Genomic DNA, 20783 nt, shown 5'->3' with positions numbered 1-20783 from the left:
CACTAAACATAAGGACAATGGTCTTCACGTACAGTGGTTAAATAATAGTCACTGCAGTGGGGCCATTTCGGGTTTTTGCTTCTTAAAGCTCATTTCATCTAAAGCCCATTTTCTGTTTGTTTTAAACATGCATGTGCACGGCACATGATTTGGTTCCCTCAATGAATCAATCAGATCTGATTGCATCTCATCACTTTCACGCCACTCACTCACACACCTTAGCACTATTCATCATTTTCTTCATTTCTGATTTTTGCAAAATAAAGAAATATATGATTTTACATCTCCTAATTCTTATCCTTAGTAGTACTATGATACCTCTCTAGGACAAAAAGAATATGCCCTTTATTTGTCTCTTGTGGACAGTCATTGATTGACTTCCACGTGGCTTGGGCAGACATGGTGAGAGTGTGTGTGTGGTGTACGGGTATATCATGTATCGGTTCAGACTTTTTTTGGGAGTTGATGAGCATATTTTTTGTGGGCATTTTCGTGTGTTCATGCTTGGGTATTTTGGGTGAGTGCTCATCATTTATCAAGTAAGAAAATGCTTTTGATTTTCAAAAACTAAATGATTTTCATAACTTGTTATTCCTCTAAAATCTGAATGAGTTTGTGTGTTGTTCAAAATCTTTTCACATATTCATAAACACTTTCATTTAGATTTTTAGATTAAGAATTCGCCATTAGTCTTTTCATGTCTCTTCCTTGAGAAGACTGATTTTTATAGAATCCAGATTTGCATATCATTTCTCATCTATATCATTGAATCCATTTGTTGGGTACGATCGGTGTCGTGCGTTGAAGAGCTCAAGGAGGAGCTGCCAACGACATGAATGATTGATTGCTAGCTTCAAAGTGTTTGCACAAGAATGCACAATGGTAAGAGGCTGCCACTTAGTATTAGGACTAGAGTGATTGAGCTTGTTGTGTGATTGCTTGTATTGAAACCTTTGATATTGGATTGCTTGGTTAGTTGGAAAAGACCCCTAGTTTTTAACCGTTAGTGGTTTTCTGGGTGATCAATCTTATGCCTTGTTTGTTGTTTATTTCCATTGTGTTGCTAATTATTAATCTGGAAATTACATCACAAAATCACACACTTCACTTTAGCATGTTAACTTAAACTTTTGAATGCTAAATGTAAGTTTGATAAATCTGCCCATACACTACTTTAGTTGTTGATAGCACTGAGAGTCCTACATTGATGGATCCTTTGAGTGCATAGGTTGTCACTCAATTCCTTGGTGTGTTTGATTTGTGATATTTACAAAAGTTGTTTTGGTTTTACAAGTCAATCTGAGTTTTCAGATTTTAGCTACTGTATCGTCAGAGTTGTGTCTGCTTGATTAGTTCATGAATGATCATATAAAACAAAAATTGGGGTCTGATTACTGATAGTGGATTTAATCAAGTTTATTAAGTAGATAAATCACTTAATACAAACTTTCAATTGGTATCAGAGCGCTACTCTAAAACTAAATAGAGAGATCCTAGGGTACGTGTTTTTTGTTTTTAGGTGTGTTTAGATGGAAATAGATCGAGTTGCAGGGTCTTGCAACTCCCCTCCATTCTTTGATGGCAGCAACTACGCTGTTTGGAGAGAGAAATTTGAAATTTTCCTTGATGCATATGACGAGTTGGCATATGAGTATCTTACTGTTGAGTGGATTCCTCCCACTCGAACTGTTGATGGGATTGAAAAACCTAAACTTAGGTCCGAATGGTCTTTAGCCGAAGTCACGGCCTCTAGTTCCAACAAAAAGGCTAAAAATGCTATTGTCACTGCACTATCTTCCTCACAATTTGCACACACATAACATTGTGTCACGGCTAGACAAGCTTGGAACAAGCTTATGGTTGTTCATCATGAAAGGGACAAACAAGTTAGATCACTTAAGCTTCAAATGGTATATGCCAAATTTGAAGAAATTAGGATGAAAGAGTCCGAGTCCTTTTCTGAGTTCTATGAAAGGTTGGAAGCCCTTACAAATGAAGCCATATCCTTAGGGAAACCTTATGATGAGTCTACAATTGTCCAAAAGGTCCTTACGTCTTTACCAAACAGATTTCAATCTAAGAAACATGCAATTCAAGAAGTCCAAAACTTAGATGAACTTAATTACAATTGAAAAAGTGGTTAGAAAACTCAAGACTTTTGAGATGGAGCTCGAAATGGATGAGAAGGACATCAAAAAATCTAAGGATATTACCTTGCATAGTGTAAAAGAGGTTAATGAAAAAATGGCTGAAGAATCATCAACATCTGATGATGAGGTTGACTTGTTTGTCAAAAATTTTAGGCGAATTCTTAGAAATAAAGGGAGAGAAGCTAGGACTAGTGGTAACAACTCCAAGGACTACAAGTTCAAGCCTCAAGGAGAGAATTCATTTGAGAGAAAACAAGAGAGTAAGCTTAACTTTAGAGAAGGTAGAACTTCCAAGAGAGATGTGAAATGCTATACTTGTGGTGGGGTAGGTCACATGGCGGTTGAATGTGCTAATAATAGAAAAAATTACTTCTCAAGCAAGAATGAAGCTATGAAGATCACTTGGAGTGATAGTGAGAGTGAACACTAAAATGATTGTGAGTCTTCATTCAACAATGAAGGTAATGAAGTTGCATAGCATCAATAAAGGAGATTAATCATGTTGAAGGTATGTCTGACTCAGAATCTATTCTAGATGACGAGTCTTACACTGCACTGTGTGAAAAGTATGACTTGCTTTTCACCGAAACCCTTAGCATAAAAGAAGAAAATTTAAAACTTAAGAATGCTAAATTGAAATTGAGTGAGAAGATTGAGTCATAGAGAGTGAATTAGAAGGATTGACTATCTTGAAACAAAATCTAGAAAGTCAAGTCGAAGTGCTTAAGGAAAGCAACATCTACTTTAAAACTTTGAATGAGAAACTCCAAAAAGAAGTGAATGATGCAAATGAGAATATTGTTGAGCTCACCATTGGGGCTAAAAAGGTTGATAGGATGCTTAGGATAGGAAAGCATCATGGGGACAAGACCAGCTTGGGTTTTACAAGTCAATCTGAGTTTTCAGATTTTAGCTACTGTATCGTCAGAGTTGTGTCTGCTTGATTAGTTCCTGAATGGTCATATATAACAAAAATTGGGGTCCGATTACTGACAGTGGATTTAATCAAGTTTATTAAGTAGATAAATCACTTAATACAAACTTTCAAATAAACTAATTAGATTAAAGCTCATAAAATTCATGACATTAATAAAACCTAATAAAATCTAAGGAATAGGATAAAAACTAGTAAAACTAACTAATTAACTTAATAATAAAAATAAGAATTAAAACCCAAATAGTGTCAAACCCCTTTCAGGCGATCCACCATTTTCGGCAACGGCAAGGTGTCGCGCCACCACTAACCTTCTCTCCTCGATGCGCTGAACTTCCTAGTACCTTTCTTTTGTTTCGACGATGATGCACAGCGGTGCATCGAAACAAAGAAGCTCGCGAATTTTCAGACGAGTTTACAGCGACTCCAGCAGATGTTGGCCTCAACCTAGAAATCAATCTTGGTCCTCTCTTTATGCTCTACTTCTCTGTGTACTGGGATTGATTTGAAATTTAAAGGAACGAAAAACCCTAAATTCGAACCCACGACCATTGCGAGCTCCGTCGTGATATATGGTTTTGACCTGTATGTGGATAAATGGTTTAGGTTTTCTCTCTCAATTCAGTATCAGTCATTGTTTTTAAAATATCTATTTATGTTCTCCATGAATCTAACATTGGGTTGGGGGTTATTTGTATTTTTGCATGTCTTGGTGATTTTGATATTGGATTTTTTTCAATATTTGATATTCTCAGAATCTAGGTTAATTTGATTTTTTCTTTCTTATAAATCTAAAAGAATCCAAAAACATGCAACCAATCTCAGTCTGACATTTTTGCTAAAACAACATCAAAGCATACATTTACTGCTATTGCATTTTTTCTTCCATGGCTGCTTTTGGGTTTTGCTTTTGTTGGAGAGAGAGAGAGAGAGAGAGAGAGAGAGAGAGAGAGAGAGAGAGAGAGGCTGTGTGGAAAAATAAGAAAGCAGGTATATTCATTAATTTCAAAATGGGATGGCATGGGCTGTTGAAACAAAAAAAAATGCAAGGGGCATTTATGACTTTTCCTGTCCAAAAAGTGCTATTTCTGCAAAGATTATTGTTGGGTACTAGAATCATAAACACTTCATGAAAAAGTGTTATTGACGTCTATTTTCTAATTTTTTTTTTCAAAGAAAAGATAATAAACTATATGCTAACTAATGTGGCATGCCTTTAGTCGTAAGAATATTTGAGTGGACTGGATTTTATGAAAGGCACTCAACCGCACTGTCACGTCCCAACTTGTACTAACTTATTTTTATTGAGTTAAGGTGTGAATTATATCTTAATTAAAGAAATAAAATTTCTAAAATCAATATATGATAGAAATTGTGGTAAAATTTTATTTACTCGCAAATATATGAGTCTAGTAGTATATTAACGAGGTCAAACCTCAAGGAGTGATGAAAAACGATACACTAAGCTTAAACTTAAGTTAATTTAAAGCTAACCTAGTTTGAAAATTTTGTTGGTTTGTGAGGCAACTTAAAATAAAATGCAACTAAATTAAAAAGCAAATAAAGTGGATGAAAAGAGAATAAGGTAAATAAAGGTGCAAGAATTGAAATATTAAATCTAGAAAGGAAAATAACAACTTTTTGGTTATAGAAGCTAAACAATGGTATAAAAACCAAGGTTAGGGTTCCACACCACTTATGAACATATTAAATGAGATTTTTAGTAATTTTCCCAAAAAGAAGGGTACCCAAGAGTCACTTGATGCCCTATTACAAAGATGAATATGAATTAAGCACAAGAATTGAAGATTTATATGGTAGATCTTGATTTTGCTTAGAAAGTACAACTTTTAAGCAACTCAAGTGAGCCAAAATTAAGGAACAACTACAGTTCAAAAAGTTTGTGTTTAAAACAATTTACCATAAAGCTAAAATGTGAAAAGAGGATCTAACAACCCATACTATATGACATTATGAGTGAAAGAAGATCTCTATCTCATTTTAATATCAAAATCTAGAGCTTGTAGGATCTTAAACAAGGGGAAAATTAACATAAAGACCTCATTTAATAATGTTCATGGTGGTGCTTCCCCCTTACCTTGGTAAGGGGGTTTAGTGACCACCCATGATCTTATATCTTAAATAAAAATAAAGAAAGAAGTAAATGAGCATGGAATTTAAAGAACAATAAAATAAATAACACTATTAACAATAAAGTAAAAGACTATATAAAATAAAAGACATAAATAAATAGATGATTAGAGAAGAGAAAAGAGTGACATAATATTACATCCTATTCTCTTTCAAATATCATAGCCAAATGGCTTGAGAGAGAAATCCTAGGAGAATACTAGAAAAGGCAGCAAATTAAATTCTAGGGTAAAATATATCAAGAGGGGCTGAATGTTCTTATTTATAGGCAAAACTCTGGGTAGAAAATATCAAAGGTAGGGGTGGGCATTAGGACCGAAAATACCGAAACCATCCCATTCCGTGCCATTTGGTCCCATCCCGTTTTTTTTTTTTTAATCCCGTACCGATCCCATCCCGTACCGATCTCAAACGGGATGGGATCAGTTCTGAAGGTTCAATACCGGGATGGTCCCGTCCCGTACCGATTAATTAAAATTAAATTATTTAATAATTTAATAGGCCCAAATATCACTAAACCCATTTTATTTTTTAACTTTCAGTCTTTCACCCAAAACCCAACCCACACCCGTGAGGCCCAATGGCCCATGACTCCAAATGGCCTACAATCCTAATTCCTAAATGCCTGAATCGCAAATCAGTAATCCCAAAATTGAAAAATTCCCTAAATCAGTAATCCAATCCCAATTCCCCAATTCACTTCAGAGTTCAGAGACCACTCTCCCTCGCAGCGGCCACTCTCCCTCGCAGCCCAACCCTCTCCCAGCAATAAATATTGGGATAATTTCATCTCGCGACCAGCACCAGTCAGCCTCCCACCTCAGCAACCTAGCCAGGCCGCCACCCAATCACCTCCTTCTCTCTCTCTCGCTACCAGCACCAGCCGCCCAGCCAGACTGCCACCTAATCACCTCTTTCTCTCTTTGTCGTGACCAGCACTAGCCACCCAGCCACCTCAGCCATCCAGCCAGGCCGCCACCCAGTCACCTCCAGCTCGCGCCAGACCCAGCCCAGTCGATCACCCATCTCGCCGTCCGGCCAATTTCCCAGCAACCTAAGGCCACCCAACCACCTAATTTTCTTTTTCTTTTTGGGACCAGGTTGGTACCGAACCGATACCGAACTAGTTTGGTTCGGGATGAGACGGTACCAAAGCTCCAAAACACCCACCCCGTCCCGTACCGATCCCGAACCCAAAGCATGAGATGGGAACGGGATGAGGTTAGTCTCGTCCCCCTCCATCCCGTGCCCACCCCTAATCAAAGGGGGGGGACATGTGGCAGCTTATGTAAGGCTGAGAGGATAGCTGGTGACAGCTATATGAGGATCAGCACAAGCACAAGAGGCGCTGGAGAATTTCATTAAGCGGCTGAAAGATGGGACACGTGGCGCCTGCTGGTTGGTTGAAAGCTTGATTAATCAAGCAATTCTGATGGGCGGAAGGAAAAGAGAGGGCGGCTTGCGGCTAGCTTGGAGGCATCGGCTGCATGAAATGCCTGAGGGAGAGAGAAGAGAAGAAGCGGCTCAATGTTTGGCAGCTTGGGAGTGGCTCGGCTCACATGGGTTTGATTAATCAAAATGAAGGGAGGCTGTGTGCTAGGCGGAAGGAAATGGGCTGGCCACGTGTCGTCGTCATATTGGCTGGAGGTTTGATTAATCAAACCAATTGGTTTGGGCGGAAGTGTGGTTGTGACTCTTCAGCTTCCATTTGAAGATGTGGGCTGGGCTGGGCTGCTGATGGAGAAAGAGAGAGAGAGAAGCGGGCTGGGCCATTTGCTGGGTGAGTGGCTGTTCGGCTTCCACTGGGCTGGGCCAGGCGATATGGGCTTCTCCATTTTCTTCCATTTTGGGCCATTTTCTTCTTTTATTTCTTTTGGGCTTCCCATTTTGCATCCTACAAAATAAAAATACACTACTTAAAAATAAAATAAAAACTAAAATACAACTTAATTAAACATTAAAACATAAAAAACTAATAAACCCACTAATTGACTAGATAATAAAAATAAGAATTAAAACACTAAAAATTGCTAAAAGAAATAGACAAAAATGTAAGATTTTAGGGATAAAAATTATATATAAAATGAGCTCAACAAATACCCCCAAACCTATATTTTGCTAGTCCTCGAGCAAAACTAAGATAAAAAGAAATTGATTACTTCAAATTTTCTCAGAGAAATTTTAATACTCAAATGCATAAACTTTGGAAACACAATTTAACTACCTTAACATTTAAACATGCACTTAAGAATATGAACAAGAGATTAAATATTATTCAAAGTGGTAAAATCATCTTTAAAGATTCTAAACTCAAAATATAAGTGCACAAAGCCAATCAAGAATACAAATTTTAACCTCTAAGTAAAATAAAATTAAATCACCTTCGGAAAATATGCTTTGACTCCAATTCTCACAAGATAAATCACTCTTAAATGAAGCACGTGGACATGGTTTAATTATTTTCTCTCAAGTTATATGTGAGTATGAGTAAATGTGAACAATTTTCAAAGATAACTCACATATAAGAATCATGAAGAACGAAATTATAGAAAAAATAAAAGATCTCATGAAAGGAAAATCAAATACATGAAAATATTGAATCAAACACTTTAATTCCTACTCATTCTCTCTCCATATTCTAACCAAACTCTTCCTAAGATCAAATAGGACTTTTATTGGCTTGTAATGTAAAGCTAAGGTGGAAAATGTAAGACATTTCTGAGAAAGTTTATTTTGAAAATAAAATGATACTAAGACATTTCTTTTTCTCCCCTTTTTTTTTTAACATTTCTTTTTATTGAAGAAAATAATAACATAAAGAGAGATACTAATAACATAATGCCTATTTTTTTTACTTTTTTTAACAATTCTCAGAAAAGAGGGTGATAGTGTTTAACAAATGAAAAAGACTAAATTAAGGCTCAAAAGGGATACTAGCGGTAAAGTTTTATTTAATAACAAATGATGACAAGAAAGACTCAAACTAAAACAAAAATGGCCTAAAATCATTTCCTAAGTCAAGTATGGTTATGATGCTTCAATTGAACTAAAGGAGCTTAAAGTGCAATGATTCAAAATTCAATATTATTTTCAAGTAATTGACCAAACAAGAAAGAATAATGAGATCATCAACGACATAATGTGGACCCAAGAAAAATTTAGAGATAAATGTATAACACTCACAAAAATAGAATGGCTCTAAGCTCACTAGGGTCAAGTCTCCACTAACTTTCCTTAGGTAATTCAATTCAAATTTCACTCTTCAATTTCAAAATGCAATTATTGGTTTAAGTGCAAAAATATTTCAAGTTTAAGAATTAAAAAAAAAAAAGATTCTATCATGAAAATAATAGGAAATCTAATGAGAGATATTATTATTTTGCATGCAAAAATATTAAAGTAGAAAATCATGTATTTCCAAAAGCTAAGCATTGAATGCAAGAAAATCAATCTCATCATGGTGAAGCAATCAACACAAAAACAAAACTACAACATTTTTTTTTTTGTAACTAGAAAAGTACTAGAAAATTCAAGTAAAATTTCAAAACTCCACCCCCAAACCCAAATCAAACATTGTCCTCAATGATTGGAAAGGAAAAACATGACAATGACAAGAAATAAGAAAGAAGATGGTGAAAATAAATTACCTGAAAGAGGATACTCTCATTTCTTTGAAATTACCAACAATGACGCTCAACAAATAATGAATGATAATTCTCAAAGATATGAAGAGAATATATACATAAAAAGAAAGAAAAGCAAAAGATCGAAAAAGAAAAGAAAAGAAAAATCATAAATTAAGGAACTAAACAAAGCACATCAATCATGATAAATGGAATCACAAAGTAAGACTTCCTCAACCTCATCATTTTGGAACTCAAGAAATGGTTTCAATCTTTGACCATTGACTTTAAAAACATCACCATTTTTAGGATTTTCAATTTCAACTGCCTCATGAGGAAAAATAGTGCGAACAAGGAAAGGACCAGTCCAACGAGACTTCAATTTACCAAGAAAAAGATGCAAACGAGAATTATACAAAAGGACGTCACTACAAGAATATTGTCAATAGATATCACCCATTTTATATCAGATTTGAATGTGACTGATATTATAAAAATTATAATATCAGATAATTTTTTAACTGATTTCTAAACTTTATTAGATATCACATGGTTTTTTTCAACTGATATATAATATTGTCATTTTTCTAAGAACTTATAAAGACATCAGTATAAATTGTTAACTGATATCTTAAAACAACACTTAAAATTTTTTTATCCTAACACTGATATGTAATGTGTTTTATCTGACTTAAATTTTTTTGTCCTACTCCCAAGTCCCAACACTTAGACATATACAGAATATACTAAAAATTAGATCTATCTCTCAGCTCACTTCGATCTCGATCTGTCTCTCGATCTCTCGCAAATTCCATCTCGCAAAAACTGTCTCAGCTCATCAGTGTCACACACTCATCGTCGGAGTCGCCGTCGCCGTCGCCACTCCAGGCCCAGACTTCATTGTGAGTTCGTCTGTCTCTCTCACTCTCACTTCTCTGTCACTCTCACTTCTCTGTCTCTCTCTCACCCTCTGACTCTTAGCCTCTCCATTCACAGACGTCAAAGAACAACCTGACCAGTCGCACCCCAGCCTCTCTCTTGCCATCGCCGCCACCGCTTGAAGATCCTTTCGACAGGTGAAGTATGAATTTCTGGGTAAATTAGTTTCTGAATTTTTGGGTAAATGAGTTTGCTCACAAGGGCGTTTTCTGTGTAAATTTGTTTGGGTAAATCAGTTCCTCAGTGATTTCTGCAAGGATCTGACTGGCATCCAGCAAATTCAGGTTCGCTCTTAATTTGGCTTGCCCTTACTCATAGGAAGGACATGCTGTGTAAACTGGTGTTGCATCTATGTATTTTGACCAGTTCAATTAGTATTTTCAACTGTAGTTCCATCTATACTTGGTAGAACATTTCTAGGCCTTAATTTTCAGCTTGGTTGTGATAGTTAATAGTATAACCCTGCTATTGTTGTTTAGTTTACTGTAGTGGGTTGCAAAATTTCTAGAATTTCAAGGTTAATGCCACTTCTGTGCATATCATGTGCTATTGGCGCTGCATGAGTTTGCTAAATATTAGATGATGGACTTTTCTATTTTCATGCCAGTTTGTTTGTTTGTTTTTTTGTTGTTTTTCGGTATTCACTTGCAAACTACAGTTTCTATCTTGGACAAAGGTGGGTCTTGATATATTGATGAGTACTGCGAGCCATGTGGTCCCTATGAAGAAAAATCCTATAGCCAATTAGATGGGATTATGGCTTGGTTGAATAGGTTCTCTTACTGAACAAAGCTATGGACCATCTAATTCATGATAGAGGATGTGTAGTAGTTCCCAATATGGCTGTTTGGTGGATACCATGCACCCTGCTATTAAACAGAGTCTAGGTAGGATTGTGTCCTTGTGCTCTCTGATTGCTGTCTCTGGAGATGTCATCTGTTTCACTATACTGGAACCTTTGTTAGAATCTTGGATCACTCGTTTTTGACCAAATTTTGGTGCCTAGGGTTGGGTTAATGGCCTTTTTTTTTGTACAAGAACTTTTTTTGTGTGTTGGATTTTTATTTAAGTGTATATAGATTTTATCTCCCAACCACCTAAACACAGAGGGCGAGTCTCGACATAACTGTAAGTTTCCTCATTGGGTTCGAAAAGGGAAATAATCTCTCCACAAACAGGGCTATGGCTGTATACATTGGACTCTTTGTAGACTTTGCAATGGTGGGAGTTTCGTTCACCACACCACAATTGTTTTTAACCAACTAAACAAGAAAAGGTCTCTTTTAATGTAAAAACTTTTTTTTTTCCTGTTGGTTATCTAGCTGATGGAAATTCTAGGACCTCTTGCATTGATTAGTCTTGCCTTTTTCTTTCTTTCTATAGTTAATTTTTAGTTGGATTCCCAGAGTTTTCTGCTCTCAAAGGTTGTATTAACTTGAGCTATTAGTTTATTGTTTATCGTCTTAAGTTTGGTAGAGGAGCTGTGCTTTCAGTGTATAGCAAGATTATTTCTTTGATGGAGACATGTTTATGGAAGGGACATTCTTTTGTCCCTTGCAGTTGGTGCATTTGAATGGTTCCACTGGTGCTTATACCATAAAGTGGATTGGTGATGTCCTATATGAGACTGGAATAGTTCTTGAATGTTCGAGTTCTAGGAAAAAGTTATTTTCCTTTTTAGACCATTCTAACAATTTGTACATACTATGCAACAGATCGATTGTAGTTTTTGTCTAGTTATTGCTATTTTATTGGAAATAAAAGTTTTGGTTTCTGTAAATAACAGAAAAAAAAAGACAATTTTGACACACTGTTAGTTGATGTATGCTATGCACCATCGGGTACTTATAGAATGTGTAAGCACATCTGATTTTCAGTAGTCAAGGTTGCAGTGGCGACCCTTCAGAAAGAGAATTCTTGTGTCTAAGGAATTTTTCTAATAAATTAATTAATTCACATTGTTGTTAATTGTTAAGATTTTTTGTTGTTAATTGTTAATTCACATGGGTGCTTCTGGTAGTTAATTACTGAATGAGGCTCCTTGTTTGACTTACTCTGTTGTGTTTTAGCAAATTATAAATTGTGCATTTCATTTTTCAGGTTTACTTTGTTTGTATTAGAAGACATAACCAGCAGCCCTTTTTACACATGAGGAATTGCTAACCTAGGTATATTTCTTAATTATTTACTTCGATCACATTCATGCTGCTGTTCAATTTTGGTCTTCTGATTTTAAGCTTGTGCTTGTAAATATGACATAAGAGCTGTCCTAGTATGCATATAAGTTTTTTATTTGAAAAAAATTGGGGGAACAATAAAGTGGCTAGTGTAGATTTCTGTATGGTACACTTGCTGAGTTTTAGGAATAATAGGTTGTCCCTCTAAAGTCTCTTATGAGCTTTTTGTTTTCCATATATAACATAGATGTTTTGAATCTTATATGTAAATTGCAGTACATGAATGTTTGTCTCTTAGGGTAAAATTAAAATGTATTAATGAGTATTTGTTTCATAAGAGGCTAGGTGAGAAATTTGTATTTTAATTTGATTGCACATTAATATTGAATTGGCTATTGTCTCTTTATGTGAAGTTAATATCGACAATTAAGGGCAATGGATAAAACCTGGATGCATGCTGATAGGATGACTAAGGAGTATGAGGTGGGAGTTGAGAATTTTTTGGCATTTGCATTAGGGAATGCTACCAATCATAAGTACATTCAGTGTCCTTGTGTGAAATGTGGGAACTTGAATAAGTTTACCATTAAGATAGTAAGGGAGCATCTTTACTTTAATGGTATAGACAAGCGATATAATAATTGGATATGGCATGGTGAGTGTGCTGCCCCTACATTTGTGGAGTCAGAACATGATGTATTTGGGTCTGAAACAGTCAACATGTACGAAGGTGCATTTGATAATTTCAATGAGAATCCGGATGAGTTTATGAAGTTTGTTGAGGAAGGAGAGAGACCCTTATACCCACATTGTCATAATTACAGCAAGTTATCTGCCCTAGTCAAGTTGTTCAATTTGAAGGCAAAACATGGTCATTCCGACAATAGCTTTACTGATATGCTGGTCATCTTTGGAGATATGCTTCCAAAGGATCATTTGCTTCCCTTATCTACGTATGAGGCGAAGAAGACATTGGCTGCTTTAGGAATGGAATATGAGAAGATTCATGCATGTCCGAACAACTGTATTTTGTATAGAAAACAATATGAGCATGACACAAGGTGCCCCAAGTGTGATCTATCTCGGTGGAAGGTCAACAAGGAAGAAGTTGAGAAGGAAGGGGTGGCAGCAAAACTGTTGTGGTACTTTCCACCTATTCCAAGATTTAAACGGATGTTTAAATCTTGTGAGACTTCAAAGAATCTGACTTGGCATGCTGAACACAAAATGAGTGACGGCATGATGCGGCATCCAGCTGATTCTCCAGCTTGGAAGTTGGTTGACCAAAAGTGGCCAAATTTTGCAAGTGAGCCTAGAAATTTAAGGCTTGCCCTTTCTGCTGATGGGATAAATCCGCACAGTTCCCTTAGCAGCCGGTATAGTTGTTGGCCCGTACTTTTAGTGACTTATAACCTTCCTCCTTGGTTGTGCATGAAAAGGAAGTTTATGATGTTAACCTTGCTGATTTCTGGTCCTAGGCAGCCGGGAAACGATATAGACGTGTACTTAGAACCTTTGGTTGATGATTTGAAGACCTTGTGGGAGGGAATTGATGGAGTGCACGATGGATTTAGAAAAGACATCTTCTTTTTGAGGGCTGTACTTTTGTGGACAATCAATGATTTTCCTGCTTACGGTAACTTGTCTGGGTGCACGGTTAAGGGTTATAAAGCATGTCCCATTTGCGGAGAAGACACAGATTCGGTTTTTTTGAAACATGGTAAGAAAATGTGTTTCCAAGGCCACCGAAGATTCTTGGACCGCAACCACCCATATCGAAAACAAAAGGCTGCTTTTAATAACAAGCAGGATGATCGTGAGGCTCCTACACCTTTAAGTGGCGAAGATGTCTTAGAAAAAGTTTCTGGAATCAATTGTAACTTCGGGAAGACTAAGTTAACTAAGCCAAAAGGTGGTGAATCCCTTATTTCATGTTGGAAGAAAAGATCAATTTTCTTTGACCTTGAGTATTGGAAGTCACTTCATATTAGGCATTGCTTGGATGTAATGCACATTGAGAAGAATGTGTGCGATAGCATTATTGGAACTCTATTGAACATTCAAGGGAAGACCAAAGATGGTGTGGCTGCCCGTTTAGATCTGGTGGAAATGGGAGTTAGACTTGACTTGGCACCCGAGGTTGGGAATAAAAGAACTTTTTTGCCAGCAGCTCCATATACTCTTTCTAGGGTTGAGAAAAAAACACTATGTAGGTGTTTGTTGGGTACTAAGGTCCCGGAATGTTATTCTTCAAATGTGCGAAACCTCGTATCCATGGAAGAGTTGAAATTGTTTGGTTTAAAGTCTCATGATTGCCACACGTTGATGCAGCAATTACTACCCATCGCCATACGTTCGGTGCTGCCCATCCACGTGAGATATGCAATAACAAGGCTATGTTTCTTCTTTAATGCTCTTTGCACTAAAGTGGTTGATGTGTCGAAGTTGGATAAAGTGCAATACGATCTCGTTGAAACTTTATGTTTGCTAGAGAAGATTTTCCCACCTTCGTTCTTCGATATAATGGTGCATTTAACCGTTCACCTTGTTAGAGAAGTTCGATTGTGCAGACCGGTTTGCTATAGATGGATGTATCCATTTGAAAGAGCCATGAAAGTCTTAAAGGGTTATGTACGGAACCGTAATCGACCGGAGGGCTGCATTGCTGAAAGTTACATCGCTGAGGAAGCTGTGGAGTTTTGCTCCGACTATTTATCTGATGCAATAGCAATTGGAATTCCTCACTCGCGGATGGGGGCACAAAACAGCAATAGACCTCTCTCAGGGGCTAAGGCACATTTAGTAGACCGCGAATCTTGGGAGCAAGCACACCGAATTGTATTGGAGAATGCCTCAGAAGTCGAACCTTATGCCGAGTAAGTGTATTTATCCACCACTTAGACTTATAACATATTGAATTTAATTTAATTTGAAATCATCATTTTGATGTTTTTGTTTGGAATCTGTTGGTAGAGAACACAAGGCCTACTTGAAAGAATTACATGCAAGTAAAAAAAAAAGTGATAGGTGGTTGCTAGAAGCCCACAACCGTGAATTTATCTACTGGTTACGTCAAAAGGTATGCTACTTTGTTACCTTTACAAAGCTTTGACTGTTACAAAATTTTGGTGTTTTGGAAAAGTTTTACAAAGTGTAACTCAATCTTTGTTACCATAGGTTTTACATCTAATTGAACTTGGAGAGGTGGAGATAACAATGTCATTGAGGCGGCTAGCTCACGGTCCACCAATGAGTGTGCTGAAGTATGAGGGTTATGAGATTGGGGGGTGCCATTTTCACACAAAGGCACGGGACAATATGCGTTCTGTCCAAAATAGTGGGGTTACCTTGGTGGCGAATACAATGCAGGTGGCGAGCGCAAAAGATAAGAATCCGGTCTACACTGACATGGTTTTCTATGGGGTTATCCAAGAAATTTGGGAGCTAGATTATTGTGATTTTCGGGTTCCTTTGTTTAAGTGTATGTGGGTAGAGAATAATAAGGGCATAAAGATAGATGACCTAGGGTTCTTATTGGTTAACCTTAATAGAATAGGTCATAAGAAAGATGCGTTTGCATTGGCTGCCCAAGTGAAGCAAGTCTTTTATGTAGATGATCCACTTGATTCGAGCTGGTCAGTCGTGATTGCAGCCCCTAATAAAGACTATTATGACTGTTCTCAAGAGGATGATTTAGGGAACAATGTGATTGATCATGAGTCCTTTACCAATGGCCTTCCATCTGTTGAGGAATTTGATGAGCTGATGAATGAGGATGACACCACTTACAAGAGGCCTGATTGTGAGGGAATATGGATACATCATGCAAATAAAAAGAAAAACAATGTAATAGAGAGAATGTAATAGAGCTGCTATTGTGCATTATTTGCAAAAAATGTAATGGAGAGAATATATGTATGTGTAATGGTACTGCTGCTGCTGGTTGTGTTAAGTAAATCATTTATATGTGTATTTTGTATTTGTGATCTTTTATTTGTATTTTGTATTTGTGATCTTTTATTTTGTATTTGTGATCTTGTAGTTGTGTTAAGTAAATCATTTAAGTAAATTATTCATATGTAAATTATTTTTAATTGTTAAGTAAATTATTTTTAATACTGACTTTATTTGTTATTCATATGGAACAGGAGCCACAGCTGCAAAACAGAAATGGCTACACCAAGGAAAAAGAGAAGTGCCAAGTGGAAGGCCAACTCAACACAGCTGGCCAAAAAAATTGTTGAAACAGCCAAGTGGAAGGCTAAAAAGGGCTCATCACCAGCCAAGTCCAAGGCTAAAAAGGCCTCATCACCAGCCAAGTCCAAGGCTAAAAAGACCTCATCACCAGCCAAACCCAAAGCCAAAAATGTGTCATCACCAGCCAAGTCCAAGGCAAAAAATGCCAAGTCCAAGGCCAAGCAGACTGGTCGTGGGGTTACAACCATGCACAGAGTTGTTGTGAAGAAAGCACAAGGAAGAAAGGTGAAAGTGGAGTTTAACTCCTTTGGCGCACCTTGCGGAGATGGACGGACAACTTTTATGTCATACATTGGGGTTTTAGCTCGGACCACAGTGCCAATCATTTATAAAAACTGGCCAGCTGTAGATGACACCATAAAACAGAACATATGGGAGGATGTTATGGTAATTATGAAACCTTAGAATTGAACTTGCAACTGCACCTTCCTTTTAGCCTTTTTTACTTTATTTAGTGGATAACCATGTGCTTTTTTTTAATGATCCACTTGATGTAGGGTGCATTTGAGCTGGACCCGTCAAGCAGGAAACATGTTTTGTCGTCCGTTGGCATCAAATGGAGAACATTCAAGACTATGCTGACACGCAAATACATTCTCCCATTCATAAATGATGAGAAGATGTTAAAATCACCACCAAAGGAGTATAAAAGCATCGAGCAAGTCCATTGGGATCAGTTTGTTGCTGGCAGGGTTACGCAGTCCTTTATGGTATGTTATATATGTATAAAATTTAGATTTATGTGTTTTGACTTAACTGACTGGTAGGTACTTTATTTGACAATATGGTGTTGTCTTAATTGTAGGAAAAACACGAGGTTCAACGTCAAAAAACCCTCAAGAGGAAGTATCATCATAAACTTTCACGGAAGGGCTACATTGGATTGGAGGAGACTTTGGTAAGATTCTTAACAATCCATCTGTTGGCAGCACTTGCCTTATTTAAAAGCCCACAAGTTCTGATATTTTTTTTTTTAATAAAGGCCTCATCTTTTAGTGGTTTTAATTATAAACTTATAAATTGTGCATTATTTTTATTATAACTTAGAGGAAAGAAAGTTTTGGGGAGGATGACCTCGACCGTTCAGTCCTATGGAAGAGGGCACGAGAAGACTCTAATGGGAAATTGGATGAGGAAGTTTCTGAAGTAGTGAATATCATTGTAAGGATTTACATTGTGCTTATACATGACTGCCATTGCTTATTCATTGATAATTATTTAAATTATGCATTATAATGTCAGGATGATTTGCTGGAAAAGAAGAAAAATGGAGAGTTACAGGTTGAGGGTGCTAATGATGTGCTGACAATGGCTTTGAACACACCTGAGCATTCTGGTAGGGTCAGAGCAGTAGGTGGGAATGTCAACCCTCATGTGTACTTCAACATACCTAAAAAACCGAGGGAGATAATTACAAAGAAAGAGCTGATTGCAATGTTTCTGAAGGACCGTGAGGGGCTTTTGGAGAGGCTTGAAATATTAGAGAAGAAACAACGTGGTGATTCACCTGTTACACCAAAGATGGTACCTGCAGGCCAAGGTTTGATGTCAGATAAAGCAAGCTGTGTTTACGAGGACAAGGCTAAGGGTGTGGATGTCGAGGTGAAAAAGAAAGCTGCTGATGTTGAAGTAGTGGAGGTTGAAGAGGTCGATATTGCAGAAACTGTCAAGGTAGCTGCTCTCGATCCCTCTTTCCATTATGATAATCTTGTGAACATGTACTTGTAAAAACATACCTTAAAAAATGTTTGCCTACAGTCTTAAAACAATCTTTTATTGACTGTTCTATAAGTTTGGCTTGGTTGGTGTAGTGGGTGTTACATAAAGCTGAATGATGGGTCACTAAATGGTTGATGCTCAGCATGTATAGTTCCATTTGGGTCAGTGTGGGTTTGGATTTAAAGCATCAACTAAAAACTGAATACAAAGCCTTAAACCTATATGAGCTCATTAAAGGCAGACCTTTCTAGCCATTTTTTCTTTGTATACAAGTTATCCAAATCCTTATATAGTGTAGGGAAGGATTTTTGAAGTCTTGGAAGGGTTATTAGCTTCTATGCTAGAGTTCAGCTATCCTATTAGCAGTAAATCCATGAAAGTACGTCAAAAAATTAGCAACTAACTTTTTTGGCACACTGCAATTGCAAATAGGAGCACTTCATTTTATATTGTTGTCTCTTGTAATTTGTGCTTTGTGGATTAATCTAATTTATATGTGGGCATTGTTTGGGACATACATGGCAGTGCCTACAGTCTTTTATTGACTGTTCTATAAGTTTTTGGACCTTATAATGTATCTTTATTATTCTAACGAGTGTTGCTTGTTTTTTCTTAACACCCTAGAAACAAAAAAAACAGGATCCTGTCATAAGGAAAGAGTTATTCAAGACATCAGAAGCTGGCAAGCGAGTGCCTCCGAATTGCAAGGCCTTATATCGTTTTGCGTGTGACGCGATGGCCACAAGTGGAAGAGCTATTGCAGCAGATTTAGAGGAAGAATTCTTTGGGCATGTCCGACGTCTATACATCTTGAAAGAGGACATTACTTCCATCATGGAGATGCAAGAATTATCGGCCACGTGCATCGTGCTTTACATGAGGTAATTGTGCTTGCTGATTCAATGAGTATTTTCTCTAATATTTAAGTTCTGATCTAGTAGCTGGTAGGATATGAACTAATTGAAATAAATAATTAGGCACCTATATGAAAAGGTTTTGAACTCACACATGGAAGAAATGGTTGCATTTGTGGACCCCTCGCGCATCTCACTTGGAGTAGGCGACTCACAACAGCGATCACAATATTTAGCAGATCGCTTTCATATGGGCAAATCAGATCGTGTTTTTTTACTTCCATACAATTCTGGGTAAGTTTCTGAAATTACTTATCTATTGATTAATTTAAAGCAAATTGTTTTCATATGGGCAAATCAGATTGTACTTGCTGATTAATGTTAACCTTTTCAAGGGCACACTGGATTTTGACCATTATCAATGAAGATAAAGATGCAGTTTTTATCATGGACCCTCTTCCGAAGCAAACCCATGACAAAGAGTGGATGGCAATTGTCAACAAGTAAGACTTTACTTTTATTTGATTCATTGTAACCACTCTTTTTTTCCCCAGATTTATATACCATCTTTGTTTCAAGACATATAATTAAAATTTTCAATTTTTGTTGATTAAGTGCTATTAGACACTTTAATGGACTCACGGGTAGGACAACTAAGAAAACGCCCCAGTGGAGGCATCTATTCGTAAGTCCTCAACCTTTAATGTCATTAACCTTAATTTTATTTGTCTGACAAGTCCACATATGCATATGGCTTGAATATTAACTGTGTGCCATTTTTTTGGATATATCATGCATAGTGTCCAAAGCAACCTGGTGGTGTTGAGTGTGGTTACTATGTGATGCAGTACATGAAGGAAATTATTGAGGATACCAACCTTGATTATGCGACCAAGGTCAGATTTCCAATTAATAAAAAAAATATCTACCCAAGCTAGATTGTATTGCGTTTGTGTTGTTCATGCATTTGGATTAAATACTTAAAAGTATGGTTTGTAATATATGCAATTGAATAATCTGATCTGCCTTTTATCCTTTAAGTGGTTCAATAAACAATGTAGAAACTGCATGCATGCATACCCAAATTTTTGACTAAGTTCAACTTGGAGAAACTGCATCTTTGATGTTTGAGAGAGAGGTATTTGAAATTAATGTGAAAGTTAGAGTGGAGAACCTCTGCTGCTTTGTGTCATATTGTTACTATATATTATTAATTTGAAACAGGGTTGCAACTACAGGGAGAAGGAATATTTGGTGCTTTTCTTATAGTGTGGTCTCTTTTCAAGGATAAGCAATTTTCTTAAAAGCACACATATGCATGAAGCAAGGAAATGGGAGGGTTGTTAGGCAGCAACTCATTTTCTAGTGCTGCTATTGTCCATTCAACTACTCTGACTTGCTTTTATTCTTTATGCATATGCATGTTTAGTTGAAAATTGAGATTAATAAGGCATGCATGTATTCAGTATATAGAACTTATGAGATCAATGAATTTGTGATTAAATTAAAGAATATATGTTCCTTTGATGTTTTCAGTGGTCCAATATGAAGACCAAGCGAAGCGGATACACACAAGATCAAATAGATGAGTTGCGTGTGGAATGGGGAGATTTTCTGAACAATTATCTTTAGACCGACAAGTTAATTGGTAGGTGGTGTGCATTTTGCCTTTTTTGTGGATAGAAGAAAGCTGTCGTGCATGCTCATTTTTTGTAAAGCATGGAAGAAGATTGAAGATTTGGTGCTTTTAATTAGATCATACATGCTGCCATGACTATTTTGTAAAGGATGGCAGAATTGAAGATAGAACTAGCTAGCTAGCTAGACATAGTGCTGATTTGCAGATTAATTAGGCTAGGTGCTGTCATGTTATTTTGTACATGTGGGCAGCGTTTGGTACATTGTTTTGGTTTTGTAAAGGTCTTAACAAGCAGGGTTTAGGCAATATTGCCTTAGTTATTAGGCTGGTGGCATGGTAT

General features: G+C 36.8%; 2 protein-coding genes across 2 annotated transcripts; both read left to right on the top strand.

Annotated features, from left to right (window-relative positions):
- The first annotated feature begins 12409 nt into the window (after nt 1-12409).
- LOC147292730 (uncharacterized) lies at nt 12410-17625 on the top strand. The gene is made up of 9 exons (XM_086230908.1): nt 12410-14850; nt 14948-15053; nt 15152-15834; nt 16123-16618; nt 16729-16941; nt 17037-17129; nt 17279-17392; nt 17474-17530; nt 17572-17625. Exons 1-9 carry the CDS (start codon nt 12410-12412, stop codon nt 17623-17625), a joined length of 4257 nt encoding a protein of 1418 aa, XP_086087034.1.
- On the top strand, nt 17621-20750 carry LOC147292729 (uncharacterized). The gene is made up of 7 exons (XM_086234354.1): nt 17621-17902; nt 18575-18831; nt 18928-19098; nt 19200-19307; nt 19420-19489; nt 19605-19700; nt 20341-20750. Exons 1-7 carry the CDS (start codon nt 17666-17668, stop codon nt 20434-20436), a joined length of 1035 nt encoding a protein of 344 aa, XP_086090480.1. The 5' UTR covers nt 17621-17665; the 3' UTR covers nt 20437-20750.
- Nucleotides 20751-20783: the final 33 nt, after the last annotated feature.

The sequence above is a fragment of the Dryas octopetala genome, chromosome 2 (assembly GCF_963921425.1).
Source record: "Dryas octopetala chromosome 2, drDryOcto1.1, whole genome shotgun sequence".
Classification (NCBI taxonomy): Eukaryota; Viridiplantae; Streptophyta; class Magnoliopsida; order Rosales; family Rosaceae; genus Dryas; species Dryas octopetala.
The sequence above is the reverse complement of the archived record's forward strand: the minus strand, read 5'-3'. Positions and strand labels throughout refer to the sequence as shown.

Excerpts from the sequence above, each read along its gene's own strand:
- LOC147292730 (XM_086230908.1), top strand. The coding sequence starts at position 12,410 with ATGGATAAAACCTGGATGCATGCTGATAGGATGACTAAGGAGTATGAG. Across the intron at positions 14,851-14,947 it reads GAAGTCGAACCTTATGCCGA|AGAACACAAGGCCTACTTGA; the intron begins GTAAGTGTATTT and ends ATCTGTTGGTAG. Across the intron at positions 17,393-17,473 it reads CTGAAGTAGTGAATATCATT|GATGATTTGCTGGAAAAGAA; the intron begins GTAAGGATTTAC and ends TTATAATGTCAG.
- LOC147292729 (XM_086234354.1), top strand. The coding sequence starts at position 17,666 with ATGTTTCTGAAGGACCGTGAGGGGCTTTTGGAGAGGCTTGAAATATTA. Across the intron at positions 19,308-19,419 it reads TGGATGGCAATTGTCAACAA|TGCTATTAGACACTTTAATG; the intron begins GTAAGACTTTAC and ends TTGTTGATTAAG. Across the intron at positions 19,701-20,340 it reads ACCTTGATTATGCGACCAAG|TGGTCCAATATGAAGACCAA; the intron begins GTCAGATTTCCA and ends TGATGTTTTCAG.